The sequence below is a fragment of the Dryas octopetala genome, chromosome 9, assembly GCF_963921425.1.
Source record: "Dryas octopetala chromosome 9, drDryOcto1.1, whole genome shotgun sequence".
NCBI lineage: Eukaryota > Viridiplantae > Streptophyta > Magnoliopsida > Rosales > Rosaceae > Dryas > Dryas octopetala.
Window position 1 is genome coordinate 2,500,891 of NC_141374.1, and position 21,466 is coordinate 2,522,356.

The 21,466-nt window shown below is 39.7% G+C and overlaps 2 protein-coding genes and 2 non-coding genes across 4 annotated transcripts; 2 read left to right on the forward strand and 2 right to left on the reverse strand.

Moving 5' to 3' along the window:
- Positions 1-267: 267 nt before the first annotated feature.
- Positions 268-374, reverse strand: LOC147273157 (small nucleolar RNA R71). The gene has a single exon (XR_015119794.1). It is a non-coding gene; the product is annotated as a small nucleolar RNA R71 (small nucleolar RNA).
- A 3,001-nt stretch (positions 375-3,375) lies between these two features.
- Positions 3,376-4,488, forward strand: LOC147273158 (uncharacterized). The gene has a single exon (XM_086228163.1). The coding sequence runs from the start codon at positions 3,376-3,378 to the stop codon at positions 4,486-4,488; it is 1,113 nt and encodes a 370-aa protein (XP_086084289.1).
- On the reverse strand, positions 3,751-3,854 carry LOC147273159 (small nucleolar RNA R71). Its single transcript, XR_015119792.1, has one exon. It is a non-coding gene; the product is annotated as a small nucleolar RNA R71 (small nucleolar RNA).
- Positions 4,489-4,524: 36 nt separating the features above from the next.
- LOC147273160 (uncharacterized) lies at positions 4,525-8,658 on the forward strand. Its single transcript, XM_086228164.1, has 3 exons — positions 4,525-5,034; positions 5,959-7,538; positions 8,043-8,658. The coding sequence occupies exons 1-3, from the start codon at positions 4,525-4,527 to the stop codon at positions 8,656-8,658; spliced, it is 2,706 nt and encodes a 901-aa protein (XP_086084290.1).
- Positions 8,659-21,466: the final 12,808 nt, after the last annotated feature.

Below are 21,466 nucleotides of genomic sequence, written 5' to 3' on the forward strand. Positions count from 1 at the left end.
CGTTCTACGAGACAGTGATCTAAACAGATTAGCCATTAAAACAGTTTGTGAAAATTCGAAAATACTTTTCAGTTCTCAACGGTGTCAAACATCCTCATCGCCTATCCTCGGCTACAACGGACTTCCACCCCCCTCAAAATATTTTCAAAAATTAAACAAACTAAAGTAAGAGCTAACTGTTGTCGATCAATGTTTGTAATCGGTGGATTCTGACCACTCCGATGTCACAGGGACTATGATTAACAACAAGTTTGTGGCTCTGATACCATTGTAAGGAAGCAAATATTAAGGTTTACACAAGAGGAAGATGAAGCTTTTCATGAAAGTTGGGAAAGGTATCAAGAACTTTTGAATTCATGTCCACATCATAATTTTGCTCCATGGATGCAGATTGACTATTTTTATGAGGGTTTAATGGAGCAAGATCGCACTATGTTGGATATGACTTGTAGAGGAGCATTAAAGAAAAGGACTTCTAAAGATGCATGGGCATTATTTGATACTTTGGCATTGAATTCTCAGTAGTGGAATAGAAAGAAAAGAAATACAAAGAAATTGGTCATGGAAGTAGAAGTGGCTGAACTCAAGAAAATGATGCAAGTTATGATGGCAAATCAAGTTTCTATGGTTTCACAAGAGGAGTTGATTTATGAAGGAGAAAGAGTTGTTAATCTGCATAGGAGACCTCAAAGTAGGCCGAGTTCACCACCTCCTGTTGAGCAAAGAAATACATATTTGGAGGATATGATTGCGTCACTAGCTCAAAGTGCCACTACTATGTCTAATGATACAAAATCTTTCATGAACAAGACCGAGGAACAACTTAGCACTACATCAAATGCTATTTCTAGTTTGAAAGCCCAATTGGATCAAGTGACTTCAACCTTGGATAAAGTGGTGAAGGGCACACAAGTTCCTAATGAAGCTGCAGAAGCAATTACTACTTTGAGAAGTGGAAGAATTGTTGATAATAAAGTTGGCAATACGCAAGCTACAAAGGATGATGGTCAAGTCAATGATGATGATGAGGTTGAGATTTTAGATCCCAAGCAAGTTCAAAAGGATAAAGAGGATGAAAAATGGAGAAAGGAAGAGGAGGAAGAAAGAAAGAAGCAAGAGAAGCTCAGGTCTACTCAAGCAAGTAAGCAAGCTGTGACCTCCCTAATTGTACCTAGAGCACCATTACCCTTCCCTCAACGTCAAAGAAAGAATTTGTTGGGTCCTTAAATGTTTGCATTTTAGGCCCTCTATCTTCATGTATTTAGTACTTAGTCCCTATATTTTATGTTATTTATTTTTGTTTTTCTCTTTTGTAGGTGGAAAGCCCATAGGAATTAAATGGATGCAAATCAGCCCATTTTGAGCTTAAATGAATATTTACTGTTTAAAGGGAAGGCCAAGATCAAGAGAGGGTCCAAGAGCATGACGAAATGGAAGCCCAGCCCAAACCACATAGGAAGTGGCGTGTGTGCTAAGAGAGAAGGGCTGGCCGCACCTTACAAGGCTCTCCTTTTCTAATTGGGCTCTAAAAAAATCAGATTTGATATTACCCTAGTTATTTCATTTTAATTCCTGATTTATTGGAGGTTCATTAAGGGGAGGAGATCAGCTACATGGAAGCCCATAAGGACCAGCTACACCTTGCACAAGAGAGGGAAGCCCTAGGGCCTTGCGCGCACAACTTAAGCCCAAACCCTAGCTGCCGCACATCCTTCTTTCCCAAAACCCTAGCAGCCGCATTTTCCTAGCCTTGAAACCCTAGCTGCCGCACACCCTTATAAATTCATCTCTTTCTCTCATTTTGGACGTACGTTCACACACTTGGAAAAAAAAAATCAGAAAATAGAGAGAGAGGGGCTGCTGGAGGCGTGAGCTCTCCTTGGGGTGTTTTCTCTTCTTCTTTTCTTTTCTTGTAATTGTTAGATGAAAAACATGATTTCGTGGCTGTTCTTGTTTTCTAGCATGAACTAATCACGTTTTCTAGGGCCTAGGATTCAGCCCTAGGCCGAATATTCAATGGTTTAGTTATGTAATTGCTGCTTATTTATTTAATTCCATGGATTGATGATTTTGATTTCATGTTATCATTGTTCTCTAGTTGTTTCTAATCCTTGATTGATCCCCTAGGATTATTGCATCTAGAATTTAATAAATTTAGGGTGAGGACAACCAATCAATCCCTAATGTGAGTGATAAACAATCTAGGGCTTAGCAATTGGCTAAAATCTGATTGTGTGAAATCAATTTTAGATCACCTAGGGTAGACGCCATGCACTAGGGATTTAATTGCATTTATTTTCTCATATAAGCTTAATGAATTCTGTTTGTGCATTCCTATGTAGACGCCATGCATAGGTCACATATAGAGTACAAGAACTAGGGTAGATGCCATGCACTAGTTTATACATTTGGGAAATCATGCATTTCATGCTATGCCATAGGTGAATATGCGAATGCATTCATCAATAGGAATTAAAGGTTTCAGAAATTGCACCATGACATTGGATATGAGGTCTAGTGGTAAAGTCCTAGAGTCCTAGTATCATCTATCAATCTATTTTCACAAGATAACTTGTTGTTTCATACTCTTTGCTAGTCGCGCATCTTAGTTTTTGTTTAGGATTAATTTGCTGTTTTCAAGTCATACAAACTCCCTCCCATTCGTGTGTGTGTGCGTGCGGTTTATTTCAAGTGAGCAGCTGCCCTAGGCGTGAAAACTTGGGCAGCCACTCGTGTCTTGTTTTCTTGGTTCTTTTTAGCACTCGGATTATCATTTAAAGATCAACAATAGTCCTCGTGGGATCGACCTTGCTTGCCATCTATATTATATATAGATTCGTGCACTGCGAGTATTAAAATTTAAAACGAACAGTTTTTTGCGCCGTTACCGGGGACTAGATTTGATCTTTGTGACAATCTTAGTGCGTTCTTTTAGTATTTTTATTTAGTGATTATTTGCTGTTTTCTTTTATTAATTTGTTTTCCCTTTGTCCTTGTTCGTGTGCCGTGAGTCATAGTTGTAGGATTGTGTTTAGTTTTTCGTTTTTAACTTGTTTTAGTTTTCTAATTTTCGTATTTATTTAATTACATAGTTTATTTATTTCAAAAAAAAAAAAAGTCCGAAAATTTCTTTTCTCTTGTTGTTCAATTGTGGTTCTAATGTGTTTGTCTCTTATTTTGTAGGTACTTGTGCATGTCCCAGCCAGATCCTAACAAGTCAATGGAGGACACTCATTTGGATGAGAGATTAGCCCAAATCAGGTTGTTTTGTGAAAGGAGTAGGCAGAGTTAGTTCGAGCAGCAACACGTCTACCTTTGCCATCCCCTACACCGTCTCCTACATCTTCATCAAGCTCTCACCAATTTGAAAAAGTTATGGCCGAGGAAGACAACGTGGAACACATGGGGGATCTAGACATCCCGACCATCCCTGCTTCCCCTTCGAGCATTGCCTTGCCACCTGCTGCAAGAAATTATGAGCTCAAATCTTCTCACTTTAATATGCTACCCTCTTTTCATGGTTTACCTAGTGAAGATCCACTAACTCACCTTAAAGATATATTTAATGCTGTGAGCTTTTTGCCCTTGACAGGTGTGAATGAGAATCAACTCAAGATGAGGGTGTTTCCTTACACTCTGAAGGATAAAGCTAAGTTTTGGCTGAATTCTTTGAAACCTGGATCACTGAGGACTTGGGATGAAATTGAGAAGAAGTTCCTAGAAAAGTTCTTTTCATCTCAAAAGACGGATATGCTGAGAGATAAGATTATGCAGTTTTCTCAACAAGATGAGTCATTCTCAGAGGCTTGGGAGCGTTTTAATACATTGCTACTTCAATGTCCACATCATGGACTTCCTTTGAACTTATTGATGCGCATATTTTATAAAGGACTAACCCTTGCGGGTAGGAATGCTGTGATTAATTTTTCAGGTGGTTCTATCAGGAATAAGACAGCCCAGGAAGCCTCTGACCTCTATGAAGAGATGGCAAGAGAAACAATGCATTCAGATACTCGAGGTAAGTGCGCTGGTGTTAATGAGGTCAATACTTCTAATAATCTTGCATCTAATGCGCAGATCGCTCGGCTGGAACGCAAGATGGATGTCATACTTGCCCTAAATCAGAGAGCTCCATCATTGGAGGTTTGTGCCATTTGTGCTACACCTGGACATGAAACGATTTCTTGCCCTCATGGTGCCGATTTCCCTGAGTTTGTGCAAGAACAGGCCAACATGTTTAACTCATATAATCAGAGGCCCAGGAATGATCCATTCTCTCCTACTTACAACCCAGGGTGGCGGAATCATCCCAATTTCAGGTGGAGTAATAACCAGAATCAGCAGCAGCCTCAAGGTTCATTTCCACAACATCAGGCACATCAGGGCTATCAACAACAACAGCCTCAGAAGAAGTCCTTGGAAGATTTGATTGCATCCATGGCTCAGAGCACACAGTCTTTCATTCAGAAGTCAGAGACACATATGTAGAAGACTGATAGGGCCATTGCGAATCTTGAGCAACAAATGGGCCAGTTAGCTATTGCATTGAATCAAAGAGAGCCAGGGAGACTTCCAGGGCAAGTGATCATTAACCCCAAGAACAATGAGCAGGTAAATGCAATTACTCTCAGAGGGGGTAAGATAGTTGGGAAAGAGGAGAAAGAAGTTGTGGAGGAAGGTGTCGAGTCAGAAGATGCACCTGAGATCATAGCCGAACCTGTTAAGGGTACCTTAGACTCTTCAGTGCCATCTTCAGGCAACCATGTGGTAGTTTCCAAGGGTTTTCCCTTACCTCAGGTACAATCTGACCCTTCTAAGTTGATTTCTAAACATGCTCCTTTTCCTAGCAGGTTGCAGAAGGCTAAGAAAGAGGACCCTCTGAAGGGCATTATGGAGATATTCAGGAAGGTGGAGATCAATATTCCCCTTCTAGATGCGATCAAGCAAGTGCCAAGGTATGCAAAGTTCCTCAAGGACTTGTGCACAAACAAGAGAAGGTTCAAAGAGTTCGAGACAGTGAAAGTCTCGGAGGAGGTTTCAGCAGTGCTTCAGAGGAAGCTACCTCCCAAGCTCAAGGACCCAGGCAGCTTCACTATCCCTTGTATCATTGGGGATTGTAGGTTTGAGAAAGCTCTCCTTGATTTAGGTGCTTCTGTGAATTTAATGCCATTTTCTGTGTATGAGACTCTGAATTTAGGTGATCTGAAGGCGACCTCTATGAGTGTCCAGTTAGCTGATAGATCATTTAAGTACCCCAGAGGAATTTTGGAAGATGTACTTGTGAGAGTAGATGGATTGATATTGCCGGCTGATTTCCTAGTTTTGGAAATGGAGGCCGTACCTATGTATGAGGCACAATTACCCTTGATACTTGGTCGTCCCTTTATGGCCACTGCAGGTACAAAAATTGATGTGCAACAGGGTACACTAACTATGAATGTGCAGGGACAGACCATTGAGTTCAGAGTGTTTGAGGCACTCAAACCACCCAGTGATGAGCATGAGTGCTTTAGGGTGGATGTTATGGATTTGGTTTGTCAACAGGTGTTTAATGTGACTTGTAGCAGTGATCCGTTGGATAGAGCTTTGATTTATAGCCCTATGGCTGTGCATGAGGATGAGCAGGTTGAGAACATTTTGGCTCACTTAGAGGTCGTACCCCGCTGTTCAGGTATGCATATTTCTACTTTTGAGCCTTTACCTGTTTCTGATACAAAACTTGTACCCTCTGTGTTGCAAGCACCTAAGCTAGAGTTGAAGGATTTGCCTGAGCATCTGAAGTATGCCTATTTGGGTGAGGGAAGCACATTACCGGTGATCATTGCTTCCAACCTCAATGCAGAGGAAGAAGAGAAATTGTTGAGAGTGCTGAGAGAGCACAAAACAGCAATTGGGTGGAGTATTACAGATATCAAGGGAATCAGTCCCTCGAGGTGTATGCACAGGATATTGTTGGAGGATGGAGCTAAGCCGACTAGAGAGGCTCAGCGTAGACTCAACCCAGTGATGAAGGAAGTTGTGCTGAAGGAGGTGCTGAAGTTGCTAGATGTGGGTATTATTTATCCCATATCAGATAGCAAATGGGTGAGTCCGGTGCAGGTGGTTCCTAAGAAGTCTGGTGTTACAGTGGTTAGAAATGATGCAAATGAGCTGGTGCCAACTCGAGTACATACAGGGTGGCGTGTCTGCATAGACTACAGGAAACTTAACTTAGGTACTCAAAAAGACCACTTTCCATTACCTTTTATTGATCAGATGTTGGAACGTCTTGCAGGTCATAGCCATTATTGCTTTCTAGATGGGTATTCAGGCTACAACCAGATAGCTATAGCCCCAGAGGACCAGGAGAAGACAACATTTACCTGTCCCTATGGCACTTTTGCCTACAGGCACATGCCCTTTGGCTTGTGCAATGCTCCAGGTACTTTTCAGCGATGCATGATGAGCATTTTTTCGGATATGGTGGAGCATATAATAGAGGTATTTATGGATGACTTCAGTGTATTTGGTTCTTCTTATGATAAATGCCTACATAATCTTGCTTTGGTTTTAGAAAGATGCCAGGAATGCAATTTGGTTTTCAATTGGGAGAAGTGCCATTTTATGGTACAACAGGGTATTGTTCTTGGCCATGTCATATCCAGTAGAGGGATAGAAGTGGATAAGGCCAAGGTTGATCTGGTAAGTAATCTTCCACCACCTTTGACAGTTAAAGATGTGAGATCGTTTCTGGGTCATGCAGGTTTTTACAGGCGGTTCATTAAGGATTTTTCCCAGATAGCTCGGCCCTTGAGTAGATTGTTGGCCAAGGAGGTGCCGTTTGAATTCAATGAAGAGTGTCTAGCCGCATTTAGATTGAAGACTCTTCTCACATCAGCTCCAGTCATTATGCCTCCTGATTGGAGTTTGCCATTTGAGCTAATGTGCGATGCTTCTGATTATGCTGTGGGAGCTGTGTTAGGGCAGAGAGTGAACAAGATACCATATGTTATCTACTATGCCAGTCGGACTCTCAACGATGCCCAGCTGAATTATTCCACCACAGAGAAGGAGCTTTTGGCTGTCATTTTTGCTTTAGAAAAATTCAGGTCATATCTGATTGGAACTAAAGTGATTGTGTTTTCTGATCATGCAGCGCTTAGGTACCTTCTACAGAAGAAAGATGCGAAGCCCAGGCTGATTAGATGGATTTTGTTGCTCCAGGAGTTTGACCTAGAGATCAAAGATAAGAAGGGCTCAGAGAATGTGGTGGCGGATCACCTTAGCCGATTGGTGCACAGTTCTACTGCAGAGGAAGACATTCTCCCTCTGAATGAGCGATTCCTAGATGAGCAGTTGTTTTCATTGTCTGTTTATGTTCCCTGGTACTCTGATATTGTTAATTATATTGTTACAGGAGAACTTCCAGGTGATATACAGAGAGCTCAGAAGGAGAAGCTCATCAGCACGGCTAAGTATTATATATGGGATGATCCATATCTATTTAAGTGGTGCCCCGACCATATCATCAGAAGGTGTGTGCCAGAATCTGAGTTTCAGTCTATACTAACTTTTTGCCATTCTGATGCATGTAGAAGACATGGTGGAGCAAAGAAGACGGCTCTTAAAGTGTTGCAGTGTGGCTTTTACTGGCCTAGTTTGTTCAAGGATGTTTATACATTCTGCACCACTTGTGATAGGTGCCAAAAGTTGGGTAACATTTCTTCACGAAATCAAATGCCTCTTAACCCCATTCTTATTGTTGAGATTTTTGATGTCTGGGGCATTGATTTCATGGGCCCATTTCTGTCTTCCAAGGGTTATTTGTATATTTTGCTTGCGGTTGATTATGTGTCGAAATGGGTGGAAGCAATTCCATCCAAGACTAATGATTCTAGAGTTGTCCTCAGATTTCTTAAGGATCATATTTTTGCAAGATTTGGCGCTCCTAGAGCTATTATTAGTGATGGAGGATCTCACTTCAACAACAGGTTATTTGCGGCCTTGCTGAGCAAATATGGTATCAAGCATAAGGTTTCTACACCTTATCACCTCCAGACAAGTGGACAGGCTGAGATCTGTAATAGGGAAATTAAGCAAATTTTGGAGAAGACTGTTAGCCCCTCCCTGAAAGATTGGTCAGATCGCCTCTTAGATGCTCTATGGGCTTATCGTACAGCGTATAAGACTCCCATTGGTATGTCCCCGTACAGGTTAGTTTTTGGTAAGCCATGTCATTTACCTGTTGAATTAGAGCATAAAGCATATTGGGCTATTAAACATTTCAATTTTAAGATGAACGAGGCAGGTGAGCATAGGAAGCTACAATTGAGTGAGTTGGAAGAACTCGGGAATGAGGCTTATGAGAGTTCTAGGATTTACAAAGACAAGACTAAGGCCTACCATGACAAGGCCATCTTGAGGAAACATTTCGAAGTGGGTCAGAAAGTCTTGCTTTACAATTCTCGCCTCAGACTCTTTCCAGGTAAACTTCGTTCTCGATGGTATGGTCCATTTACTGTTACTAATGTTTACCCTCATGGTGCGATCGAGGTCTGCAATACAAAGACAAAGAATACATTCAAGGTGAATGGCCATCGGCTTAAGCATTACTTGGAGGCTAATATGGAGCGTTTGGAGGAGAACATGCTCTTGGAGGATCCTGTTCCATTAGCGTGATGTACTGCCAAGTCTGGCTGAAGACTCTAAACTTAGCGCTGATTGGGAGGCAACCCAATATTTGGAGAGAAGAAACATTGCCCTATGGCTGTTTGCATGGATATCAGGGAGTTCTTAACCTTGTGCTTTCCTTTAGTTTTTTTTGTTGGTTGTGGTCTGTTTTTAGGTCATTAGAGTATTTGTCTTCCTAACTTGAATGATTCATTGCATGCATAGTTCGAAACATTGAGGACAATGTTTCATTTAAGTTTGGGGGAAGAGTTTTAGGTTTAGGTTTTGAGATCTTCGTTCAAATTTTTGAAAAATACCAAAAATATTTTTGTTTTTATGGCCTTTAGGTTCCTGTCCACCGCTATGATGAATTGCAAATGCTTTGATCATGCATACTTTGGTCGAATTGATGAACCAGTTCTTTTGATTATTCTTTTGACATATAACTCATTTTGAGCATATTTAAGCTATCTTTGTGTGGATTACAATGCTAGTATAGTTTAGACTGAAAATGATTGCATGCTTGTATGATCTAGGCTTCTAGTGAACTTATATACCCCTTGTGAGATTCGAGCTTTAATTCTTCTGTTTTGAGGGTTATATGCTAATACTCCATACGTTCATTGAATATCTAGAGTTTGCATGATCTCATTATCTTTCACTTGATCAAATGCTTGAAATGTGCATCATTTTAAATCAAATGATAGAACTTCCATCTCAATTTAATTGAAGCATGTTGTAACTACATGGAACCTAGGAAATGATTTAGGCCTTCTTTGTCTCGTTTGTGCCATTCTAGCCATCCTTTGTGTGTTCATTTATACCCCTAGTTGCCTTGTTGAGCCTTGTCAGCCTTTTTGTTTCTTAACCATGTTCCCCGTGCCAGCCCCTAGTTTGGGGGAAGTGCCCTTCCATTGTGTGTATCTACCCATACTTAAGGGATTGTAGAGAACTGGTTTATAATAATTGTTTATTTGTGTGCAAGGCTTGGGAATAATGTGAAAAAGAAAAGAAAAGAAAAGGAATAAAATATGTTGCCGTGCCCAAAAGAAAATAGAAAAAGAAGAAGGAAAAAAAGAAAAGAGAAAAAGAAAGTGAAAAGGGTAGGCATGTGTATCACAAGTGTGCAAATTCAAGAATGCAAGCCTTGTTGCCAAAGTGCATAAGAATGAAATGACAACGTAAAACCAGATTCTCTATGGTTCCCTTAAGTCTTTGTATTTTCCATACCTTTCCTATTAAAACCCTTCACCGTTAGCCCCATTACAACCCATATGTAAAAGTCCTATATGATCTTAGGTAAAGTGTAGTCTTAATGTGGAGATTAGATGGGATGGAAGCATATTGTATTTTGATTTGATTTCGGGTATTTGGTATCTTTCATGAGATCATTATTCTTTCATGAGATCATTATTCTTTCACTTGTGCTTTCGTTCTTACATATATGTGAGTAATTTGAATTTGTATGCATAAACTCGCTCACATATGCTTTTTGAGTGAATCACTATTTAACCAATATCTCAGTGCTTTATTTTGTGAGTGACTATCTTTGTGAGAATTGAAGTGACACTAGTTGCTTGAAAGTTCAGATTGAAAACTATGTTGATATTGTCTTACGCACATGATGCTTAACCTTGTTGATTGTGAGTTAGTGTTGGCATTTGGTAATCTCTGGAACTAGTGTGTAATCTATTTGATTGAGTTATGAATGATCAGGCATACCTGAGATTTTTGGTGGACGTTTAGGTTGTTTTAGAGTCTTAGTGTAGTTTTGTTTTGTTTTGCTAGGGACTAGCAAATGTTAAGTTTGGGGGAATTTGTTGGGTCCTTAAATGTTTGCATTTTAGGCCCTCTATCTTCATGTATTTAGTACTTAGTCCCTATATTTTATGTTATTTATTTGTGTTTTTCTCTTTTGTACGTAGGTGGAAAGCCCATAGGAATTAAATGGATGCAAATCAGTCCATTTTGAGCTTAAATGAATATTTACTGTTTAAAGGGAAGGCCAAGATCAAGAGAGGGTCCAAGAGCATGACGAAATGGAAGCCCAGTCCAAACCACATAGGAAGTGGCGTGTGTGCTAAGAGAGAAGGGCTGGCCGCACCTTACAAGGCTCTCCTTTTCTAATTGGGCTCTAAAAAAATCAGATTTGATATTACCCTAGTTATTTCATTTTAATTCCTGATTTATTGGAGGCTCATTAAGGGGAGGAGATCAGCTACATGGAAGCCCATAAGGACCAGCTACACCTTGCGCAAGAGAGGGAAGCCCTAGGGCCTTGCACGCACAACTTAAGCCCAAACCCTAGCTGCCGCACATCCTTCTTTCCCAAAACCCTAGCAGCCGCATTTTCCTAGCCTTGAAACCCTAGCTGCCGCACACCCTTATAAATTCATCTCTTTCTCTCATTTTGGACGTTCACACACTTGGAAAAAAAAATCAGAAAATAGAGAGAAAGGGGCTGCTGGAGGCGTGAGCTCTCCTTGGGGTGTTTTCTCTTCTTCTTTTCTTTTCTTGTAATTGTTAGATGAAAAACATGATTTCGTGGCTGTTCTTGTTTTCTAGCATGAACTAATCACGTTTTCTAGGGCCTAGGATTCAGCCCTAGGCCGAATATTCAATGGTTTAGTTATGTAATTGCTGCTTATTTATTTAATTCCATGGATTGATGATTTTGATTTCATGTTATCATTGTTCTCTAGTTGTTTCTAATCCTTGATTGATCCCCTAGGATTATTGCATCTAGAATTTAATAAATTTAGGGTGAGGACAACCAATCAATCCCTAATGTGAGTGATAAACAATCTAGGGCTTAGCAATTGGCTAAAATCTGATTGTGTGAAATCAATTTTAGATCACCTAGGGTAGACGCCATGCACTAGGGATTTAATTGCATTTATTTTCTCATATAAGCTTAATGAATTCTGTTTGTGCATTCCTATGTAGACGCCATGCATAGGTCACATATAGAGTACAAGAACTAGGGTAGATGCCATGCACTAGTTTATACATTTGGGAAATCATGCATTTCATGCTATGCCATAGGTGAATATGCGAATGCATTCATCAATAGGAATTAAAGGTTTCAGAAATTGCACCATGACATTGGATATGAGGTCTAGTGGTAAAGTCCTAGAGTCCTAGTATCATCTATCAATCTATTTTCACAAGATAACTTGCTGTTTCATACTCTTTGCTAGTCGCGCATCTTAGTTTTTGTTTAGGATTAATTTGCTGTTTTCAAGTCATACAAACTCCCTCCCATTCGTGTGTGTGTGCGTGCGGTTTATTTCAAGTGAGCAGCTGCCCTAGGCGTGACAACTTGGGCAGCCACTCGTGTCTTGTTTTCTTGGTTCTTTTTAGCACTCGGATTATCATTTAAAGATCAACAATAGTCCTCGTGGGATCGACCTTGCTTGCCATCTATATTATATATAGATTCGTGCACTGCGAGTATTAAAATTTAAAACGAACAGAATTTCAAGGATGAACAAGCTAAGGAAATTTTGGAGATGTTTAAGAAAGTGGAGATTAATATTCCTTTGCTTGATGCAATTCAGCAAATTCCTAAATATGCCAAATTCTTAAAGGAGCTATGCACTAACAAATGGAGGTTCAAAGAGCGTGAGCAAGTTGCTTTGAGTGAAGAAGTGAGTGCGGTTTTACTAAGGAAATTCCCACCTAAGTTGAGAGATCTTGGTAGTTTCACAATTCCATGTGTAGTTGGAGATCACAAGTTTGAGAAGGCATTGTTGGATCTTGGAGCAAACATTAATTTAATGCCATATTCAGTTTTCGAAGGAAAGGGTTTAGGAGAACTAAAACCCACAGGAATTACACTCCAATTAGCTGATCGTTCTATCAAAATTCCCAAAGGTGTGGTTGAAGACGTGCTAGTCAAAGTGGCTGATTTTATCATGCCAGCTGATTTTATCATCTTGGAAATGGAAGACACTCCGGCTAAAGGGAAAGAGTTATCGATTATTCCTGGGAGACCATTCATGGCCATAGCCAATACCAAGATTGATATGAGTAATGGAAAGTTAACAATAAAAGTTCTTGGTGAAACAGTGGAGTTTGATGTGTTTGGAGCTATGAGATATCCGAGTGAGGAAGACGATTGTTTGAGAATTGATTCTTTGGATCCACTAGTACAAGAAGTAACCAAAGTGGGATTTGTAGAAGATCCATTAGAAGATGTTGTAGTCATGGCTGAACCGAGTTATCCATGGAAGAAGTGGAGGAAGTTCAAACCATACTTGATGAGAATCGCCCCCCACCCCCGTCCACCCCCCCTCCCCGCGTAAAGAGGTAAGTGGTCTAGCTATTTTGAGACTTTGGTTTCTACTAATCCCAAACCACTTCCTACTATTGAGTAGGCACCAAAATTGGAGCTGAAACCACCTCCCGAGCATATGAAATATGTGTTCTTGGGAGAAGAGGAGACTTTGCCCATGATTATTGCATCCAATTTGAGTACAAGTGAAGAAGAAAGGCTTTTGGGAGAACTGAAAGAGAATCAGTTAGCTTTAGGATGGACTATAGTTGATTGTTGATTGTGTTCTTAGAACAAAATAAAAATGCATTTTATTCTAAGTATACTCGCAAGTGCATGAATTGCATTAGTAGCAAATCATATAAGCACGAGTTCGATCCCACAGGAAATAGTTAATAAACAACAAATCAATTCAATTAATCAATTAGAATAACTAAACACGGGGTTTGGGAGTTGGAAACACATGCACACATCACCACACGCACACACACACTATACTATCTTGCAATGTTAAGCATTCAGCCATCAATCCAAATAAGCATACTCTAACCATCCAAAGCTAATGATAAATCAATTTAAACACAACATATCAAAATTTGACTGCTAAAAAGGTTTGGCTAGTTACTTTCTCGCAATTGTTCCCCGAAGTTAGCACTTTCTCATGTTAGAATTAGCGCTCTAGACCTTTTTAACCGCATTTGGTGTTAAGAACGCACGAAAACGTCAATTCAGTGCATACTTGGTCCAATTTCGTTCTAATTGTACCAAAACGTTCCCGAATGGCAAGAAAGACATGTCGAAGAATTTTCTTATGTTAGGATGAAAGTTCTCGACTTATTGAACCACATTTGGTATTATGAACCCTCAAAAATGTTATTTCGCTACACACTTGGTCCAATTTCATCCAAATTGCACCAACAGGTTCCCGGTTGGCAAGAAAGTCATGTCAAAGCATTTTCTCTTGTTAGAATTAGCATTCTAGACCTTTTGAACCGCCTTTACTGTTAAGATTGCACGAAAACGTAATTTTGGTGCATATTTGGTCCAATTTCGTTCTAATTGTACCAAAACATTCCCGGATGGCAAGAAAGACATGTCAAGGCACTTTCTCTTGTTAGAATTAGTGTTCTAGACCTATTGAACCATATTTGGTGTGAAGAACGCACATAAATGTTGATTGTTTTCTTATAACAAAATAAACATGCATCTTATTCTAAGTTTACTCGCAAGTGCACGAATCGCATTAGTAGCAAAGCTTACAAGCACGAGGTCGATCCCACAGGGAATGGTTAATAAACAACAAATCAATTCAATTAATCAATTAGAATAACTAAACAGAGGGGTTTGGAAGATGGATAACACACGCACACATCACCACACGCACACATATTAAACTATCTTGCAATGCTAAGCTTTCAGTTATCAATCCAAATAGGCACACTCTAATCATCCAAGGCTAATGATAAATAAATTTAAACACAACATATCAAAGTTTGACTGCTAAAAAGGTTTGATTAGTTAATTTCTCGCAATTGTTCTTCTAAGACATAAATTAAGAGCTTCTTAGGCCTCCCTTAATTAGTTAACTTACATGTTCCCTAGTACTAAGCTAAGGCAGGTGTTACCCATGCAAGAGTCATTAAGAATTATGAGAACGTCAAACATGTACAACATACAAGCTTTGACTATTTCCTTGTAGAGGTCCTACAAAACCATTACCAAGAACAATTTCTTATTCCCTTGTCACTTGTGATTTAGTGTCTTTGACTATTTCACATCTAAATCTAACAGATAAACTAGATGCAATTATCCTTAGGTGGCCAATCAAAGGATGCAAACAGGTAGCAAACAGATTCAAATAGATAAATGGAATTAGATAAGTGCAAGCATTAAATCAATTCATCAAGAGATGGATAAACGATTTATTAGAGCATGACATATTCGAAAATCAACCTAGGCTTAACATGCAAGATAGAATAAACAAATACATAATTAAAATAAAGAAAAAAAACTGAAATAGATAAATAAATTCCCAATCCATAATGAAAATCAAATTAACTAAACTAATTAACTAGAATCAAACAAAAGAAACAAGAATTCCAAAACAAAAATAAAAGAACATCTCAAGAGGGGGCTGCAGCAAGAAAGAAGAAGGGAGAGACCCAACAACAGGGCTGCAGCAGGGGTCTCTCCTTCTCTCTCTCAATGCCTCTCTCTCTCTCTCTCTCTCTCTCTCTCTCTCTCTCTCGACTGCTCTCTCTTTTTCTCTGAATTTTGTAAACTTTTCTGAACTTTGGGAATCCTGAATTATGAGAGAATGAGATGTATTTATAGAGGTAGGGTGAGAATTCCTTGAGAGGCAAGGTAAATGGGGTGCGGCTAGGATTAGGGTCCTCTCATGGGCTGCACGGCATGGGCTTAAGTGACAAGCACATGGCCCTTTAGGGTTTCACTTAAACATGCGCATGGGCTGCCACTTGGACTTGGCGTGATGGACTTTAGGGTTTCAAGGAATGGGCTGCAAGCTTGCGCATGTATGCATGGGCTGCCACCTCATCATCTTGTCCTTTGACTTCTCCTAGGCCCATGGCCCATTTGACTTCATGACATGGTATAGTTGACCCTTGACCATTGAATTTGACTTCCAATTTCGCTCCTCTCTCCCTCTTGGATTCGAATTCATTTCTTCACCTCATTTGATTCCATGGATGTCCAATGCCTTTTAGAAACTTCTGGAACCTTGACTTGATTGAGTTGACTTTGACCAACCTTTCCTAGTCTCACTAGGATTCCTTGTAGATGTAGGATTCCTTGCCCATTTCAACTTCTCATAATGACCATATTACCCCTAGTGACTCCTAGCTTCATTAGGACTCCTTTCCCTAGTAGTGTTAGGTTTCCTAGTTCAACCATACATTCCTGCTCCAATTAGGATTTCCTATTTCTGGCTTGACAATGATGGTTCTAGGCTTCATGTTTCCTCTTGTGACAAGAAATTCTCATTTGACTTGGATTTCTGCTCTTTTCCTAGTTTGACCAAAAAATGTCCCAAAACGGCTCCATTTTCTTATTTTTCCTATTTATGCTTCATTTGACCTGAAAACACAAAAACAAGACAACAGACCCAAAAGTATTGAATTCTAACACTCTAGGTTAGGGAATTAGTATCATAAAATGATGCAAAATGCACACCCATCACTTATATTAAAGGAATCTCACCAACAGTCTATTTGCATAGGATTTTACTTGAGGAGGAGTCTAAGCCAACCCACAATGCTCAAAGGAGACTGAATCCAACCCTGAAAAAAGTTGTGCATAATGAGTTAATCAAGTTACTGGATGTTGGAAATATTTATCCTATTAGTGATTCAAAGTGGGTGAGCCTTGTTCAAGTTGTGCCGAAAAAGAGTGGTATTACTGTGGTGAGGAACGAGGACAATGAGTTGGTTCTTTAAAGGACACAAACTGGCTAGCGTGTTTGTATTGACTATAGGAAGCTTAACACCGCAACAAGAAAAGATCATTTCTCATTGCCATTTATTGACCAAATGTTGGAGAGGTTGGCTGGCCATAGTCACTATTATTTCTTGGATGGATATAGTGGTTACAATCAAATCCCTATTACACCCGAAGATCAGGAGAAGACAACTTTTACAAGTCCATTTGGTACGTTTGCATATAGGAGAATGCCATTTGGATTGTGCAATGCACCGGCCACATTTCAGAGGCGTATGATGGCTATTTTCTCTGACATGGTGGAGGGCATCATTGAGGTATTTATGGATGATTTTCCTATTTTTGGCTCTTTCTTTGATTCTTGTCTTGATAATTTATCCCTAGTATTAAAAAGATGTCAAGAGGCCAATTTAGTGCTTAATTAGGAGAAGTGTCACTTTATGGTGCAACAAGGGATAGTTCTTGGTCATCTGATTTCAAAGAATGGTATACAAGTTGATAAGGCAAAAATTGATGTAATACAAAGGTTGCCGCCACCCTCAAGTGTCAAAGAGGTGAGAAGCTTTTTAGGACATACTGGTTTCTATAGGAGGTTTATTAAGGACTTTTGTAAAATTTCAAGACCTCATTGCACTTTATTGCAAAAGGATGTGAGTTTTGAGTTTGACGAAGAGTGTTTGAATGCATTCAATAAGTTGAAAAAGTTACTTACATCAGCTCTCATTATCATGCCACCCGACTGGAGTTTGACATTTGAGCTGATGTGTGATGCAAGTGATTATGCTATTGGAGCTGTTCTAGGTCAAAGAGTGGATAAGTTGCCACATGTGATCTATTATTCAAGTAGAACTCTTAATGATGCTCAATTGAACTATTCTACTACTGAAAAAGAGTTACTTGCTGTGATTTTCGCATTGGAGAAGTTTAGGAGTTACTTGATTAGTTCTAAGATCGCCATTTACACTGACCATGCCGCTCTCAAGTACTTGCTGAACAAGAAGGATGCCAAGCCAAGGTTGATTAGATGGATTCTGTTACTTTAGGAATTTGATATTGAGATCAAGGACAAGAAAGGTTGTGAGAATGTGGTAGCAGATCATTTGAGTCGATTAGTTAATGAGGACCAAGCTAAGGAAGATACCCTACCATTGAGAGAATCCTTTCCTGATGAGCAACTCTTTGCCGTTTTGTGTATTCTATGATGTGCCGATATAGCGAATTATTTGGCAAGTGAAGTGCTATCCTTTGACCTAACATATGATCAAAGGAAGAAATTTTTCTGTGATGTGAAGCAGTATGTGTGGGATGATCTTTATTTGTTCAAATTTGGAGCTGATCAAATGATGAGAAGATGTATAACTGAGGTTGAGCAGAAAGAAATCATTAAGATGTGCCATAGTGGAGGATGTGGAGGACATGGAGGAGGAAAGAAAACCGCTTACAAGATTCTTCAATCAGGTTTTTATTGGCCGACTATTTTTCAGGATTGTCACCAATTTTACCTCACTTACGATAGATGCCAACGAATAGGCAGCATCTCTGCTCGTAATCAAATGTCGTTAAATGTTTTAATGGAGGTTTAGATTTTTTGTGTTTGGGGTATAGACTTCATGGGTCCGTTTCCTTCTTCCCTTGGTATGGAATATATTCTGGTGGGGGTCGACTATGTCTCTAAATGGGTAGAAGCCGTTGCATCAAGAACCAACGATACCCGTATTGTCCTCAAATTCTTGAAGAATAACATCTTTGCACGGTTTGGTACACCTAGAGTGATTATTAGTGATGGAGGATCCCATTTTTGTAATCAATTGTTTGCAGCCCTAATAAAGAAATATGGGATCACTCATGAAGTAGCAACTTTGTATCATCCTCAAACGAGTGGACAGGTGGAGATCTCTAATCGTGAGATCAAGTTTATTTTGGAGAGAACTGTGAACACTAATAGGAAGGATTGGTCTACTAAACTGACTGACGCCTTGTGGGCTTATTGTAACGACCCGACCCAAATTTCCACTAGAAATTTAAATTTTTATTTAACTATGTTTTTAAGAGATTTTTTTTAAGGATGTTGAATTGTATTTTAAAGGTTTTGAGATTTATTTGCAAAATAAAAAGGGTTTAGATTTAAATTTTTATTTATTTTGTTTTAATTTAGGCGTGATCCAAAGTTGACTTTTAAAATAAATGGGCTTTCGATTTTGACTTTAGGTCTGTTAGATAGGTTTCGATCCCACGATTTCATAGACACGTAGCACGCGTCGATCCGAGTTACAGTTTGAAAGATATGGGCGTTTAAAGCTAAGGGCAATTTTGTAAAATTGACAAATTGGGATTTAAAAGTTACAAATCAGATTTTTAAAAGATCTCTCTCTCTCTCTAGAATTTTCTACAAGCTTCTCTCTCCTCCCTTTATCTCTCTCTCTCTCCCCACACTCTCTCTGTCTTCACTCCACTCCCGCACCCCCCTGCGCGCACCAGCCCCAGCCACCCCCACTCACCATCGCCGGCCACCTTGCCAACCTTTGGCTCCGGCGAACACTCCTCCCAGCGCCGACCACCTCCCCTGAGCCTACTCTCTCTCTCTCCCCGTGTTTTTCTCTCTCTTCCCCTTTTCTCTGTGCACACACACCCAGCCACCCAAAACCCAAGCCGCTGGCCACCTCCCGACCAACCCAGACCACCGGCGAGCTCCCCTCGCCGACGCCGACCCTTCCTCCTCACCGGCCAACCTCCTTGCACGCAGAAACCAGCTATAAAACCATCCAGCCGCCGCCTTTTCTCTTCGGCGATTCCAGCCACCTCTGGCCTCCGTTCAAATTATTTTTGGTGAGTCATCTTCCTTTTACTTTGGGCTTCTATTTCCCTAAACTCATGCTGTTCAATTTTGAGTAATTAAGAATTTGTAAATTCTGGGGTTTGATGCCATTTCGGGATTGCTTGGGTTTTCAGATTGGGGGATTATTCTTGTTGTTTTGTTTAGAAATTTTCATCCGTGGGAACCCCAATTGATGTTTAGAATTGAAAAGTATGAGTAGATTTTAGGAAATAGGGTATTTTAGCTAAATTTGGTCTTGGAGCCGCCACTTTGGGCGGCAATCGCAGTGGTCTCAAACACCCACTGTCATCTCTTGAATGTAGGATTATTTAGAGCCATTGTTGAGTTGGTTGTTGATCTTAGGTAGGTTGGAAGTGATTGGAGAAACCGAAAGGTGTTTCGGACTGTAATTTGAGACTTTGCTGATACTTAAATCACTCTAGGACGATTTTCCTGATCGAGATAAGCCATACGCAGGTTCCTTTTAAGTTTATGATTGGTTTTGGAAGTGTGGGTGATGTTCAGTTGAGCCGGGAAGTTTTCAGGTAAATGAGAGGGTGTTTATGGATTAAGAAGAGTAAGTTATTAATTGTTGTATTAAGCGAGAGTCGGGTGGGACGCTTAGGTTTTATACACACTCTAAACGTCGTTGAACCGAGACTAATTTACAGTTTTGTTGTGTATTTTAGAGGCGAGACAACCATGGTTCCTGACGATCCGGCGGAGGATCAAAGCTAGGGCTATCTCTGTGAGTGGACCTTGTTTCCTTAAATGATTTATGAAATTTGTGTTTTTATTTTGGTTAATTAAGTTTGATTTAGAAATAATATATGTGAGTGAACTTTGACCTTTCAAAAGAATTTCATGAAATTCCATCATTTTAATTATGTTAAGCATCTTGAGTCTGATTTGGGATTTAGTGAATAAATGTCGGATTTCGGTTTTTCAATTCCCTTTGTACATAAGTTTAAAAATATGGTTTCACTTGACAGATTGTTTTAAATGATGAATATCTCTTGGAAATGATTTTAGCTTATGATTTTCTTCATATGGTTTATTTAATTTTTCGATTTCAATCGAAAAAAATTGGTTGGGTTTATACACTTTGATTTTAATTGGAATTATGCTATAAGTTATGGATTTAAAGTTTTCTTGGGAAAGTACAATGATATTTGTTTTTGGTGGAAAAAAGATTTATGATTTTGGTTATGAAAAATGGTTTTCAAACCAGCTTTGCAGTACCCTCCAGGTTTTGGACCCATCACGGCACACATATAGGCTTTGGGCCGTGTGTCAGGATGCTTCGCCCTTTGGGGGCCGCTCTGTGTGCACGTATGACCAGGATTGCCTGCACGTGCTGATTTTATTCACACGTGTGTATGGCCAGGATATTGCCTGCACGTGTTGGATTTACTCCACGCTTGTGTATGGCCAGGATATTGCCTGCCTGTGCGATGCAGGAATTCTGCACAGGTGTATGGCCAGGTTATTCAGGGTATATAGCATGGTGAGAAATGAAATTGGTATCTTCAAGAGTTTAAATATGGATTTTAAGTGAGAACTACTTTTCGAGTTTTACAATGATTTCGATTTTATTATTTTTATGATTACGATAAATTAAATGATTTTCTATTGAGAAATGTGTTTTGAGTTATTTTTTCCTCGAGATTCATTAGTTTTATAATACTTTTAAGCTTGAAATTGGTTTTAAAACTGGAGGATTTCAAAGAGTGTCGTGAGGTCTTAGAGTTAAATGTGGTTATGAAGGGTTTTCTTACGTTTGTCCACTCACTGAGTTTGTCTCATGTTTTACCTTGTTTTGTCTTAAATTGTCCCCCAGGTAGTAGCTTTGGTGGAGGTCGAGCCAATCACGTCGAGGCAGTTACATCCATATTCCTACTCGGACCAGTAGGCGTTATTTAATTTTTTTGTAGAAATTCCTTGTAATAAAATAGAAGCTCTGATAACTACTTTAAAATTTTAAGTTGGATTTCTGTGAAATTGTTGGGACTGAGACCTTATTTTGGTTGTGGTAGAGGTGGTTGTTGTTTAGAAGTGCTTTTTAACAGGTTTTGAAATTTTTGGGTTAGTCCATTTTCAGGGGAGGTTCTGCCGAATTTTCGGTAGGATTTTCCTTGATTTTGGATTCCCGCAAGACCTCTCCGGGTTTCAGGGTGGAATCTGGGGGCGGTCATGTCACTTATCACACAGCTTATAAGACGCCCATTGGGATGTCTCCATTTCGTCTAGTTTATGGGAAAGCATGTCAT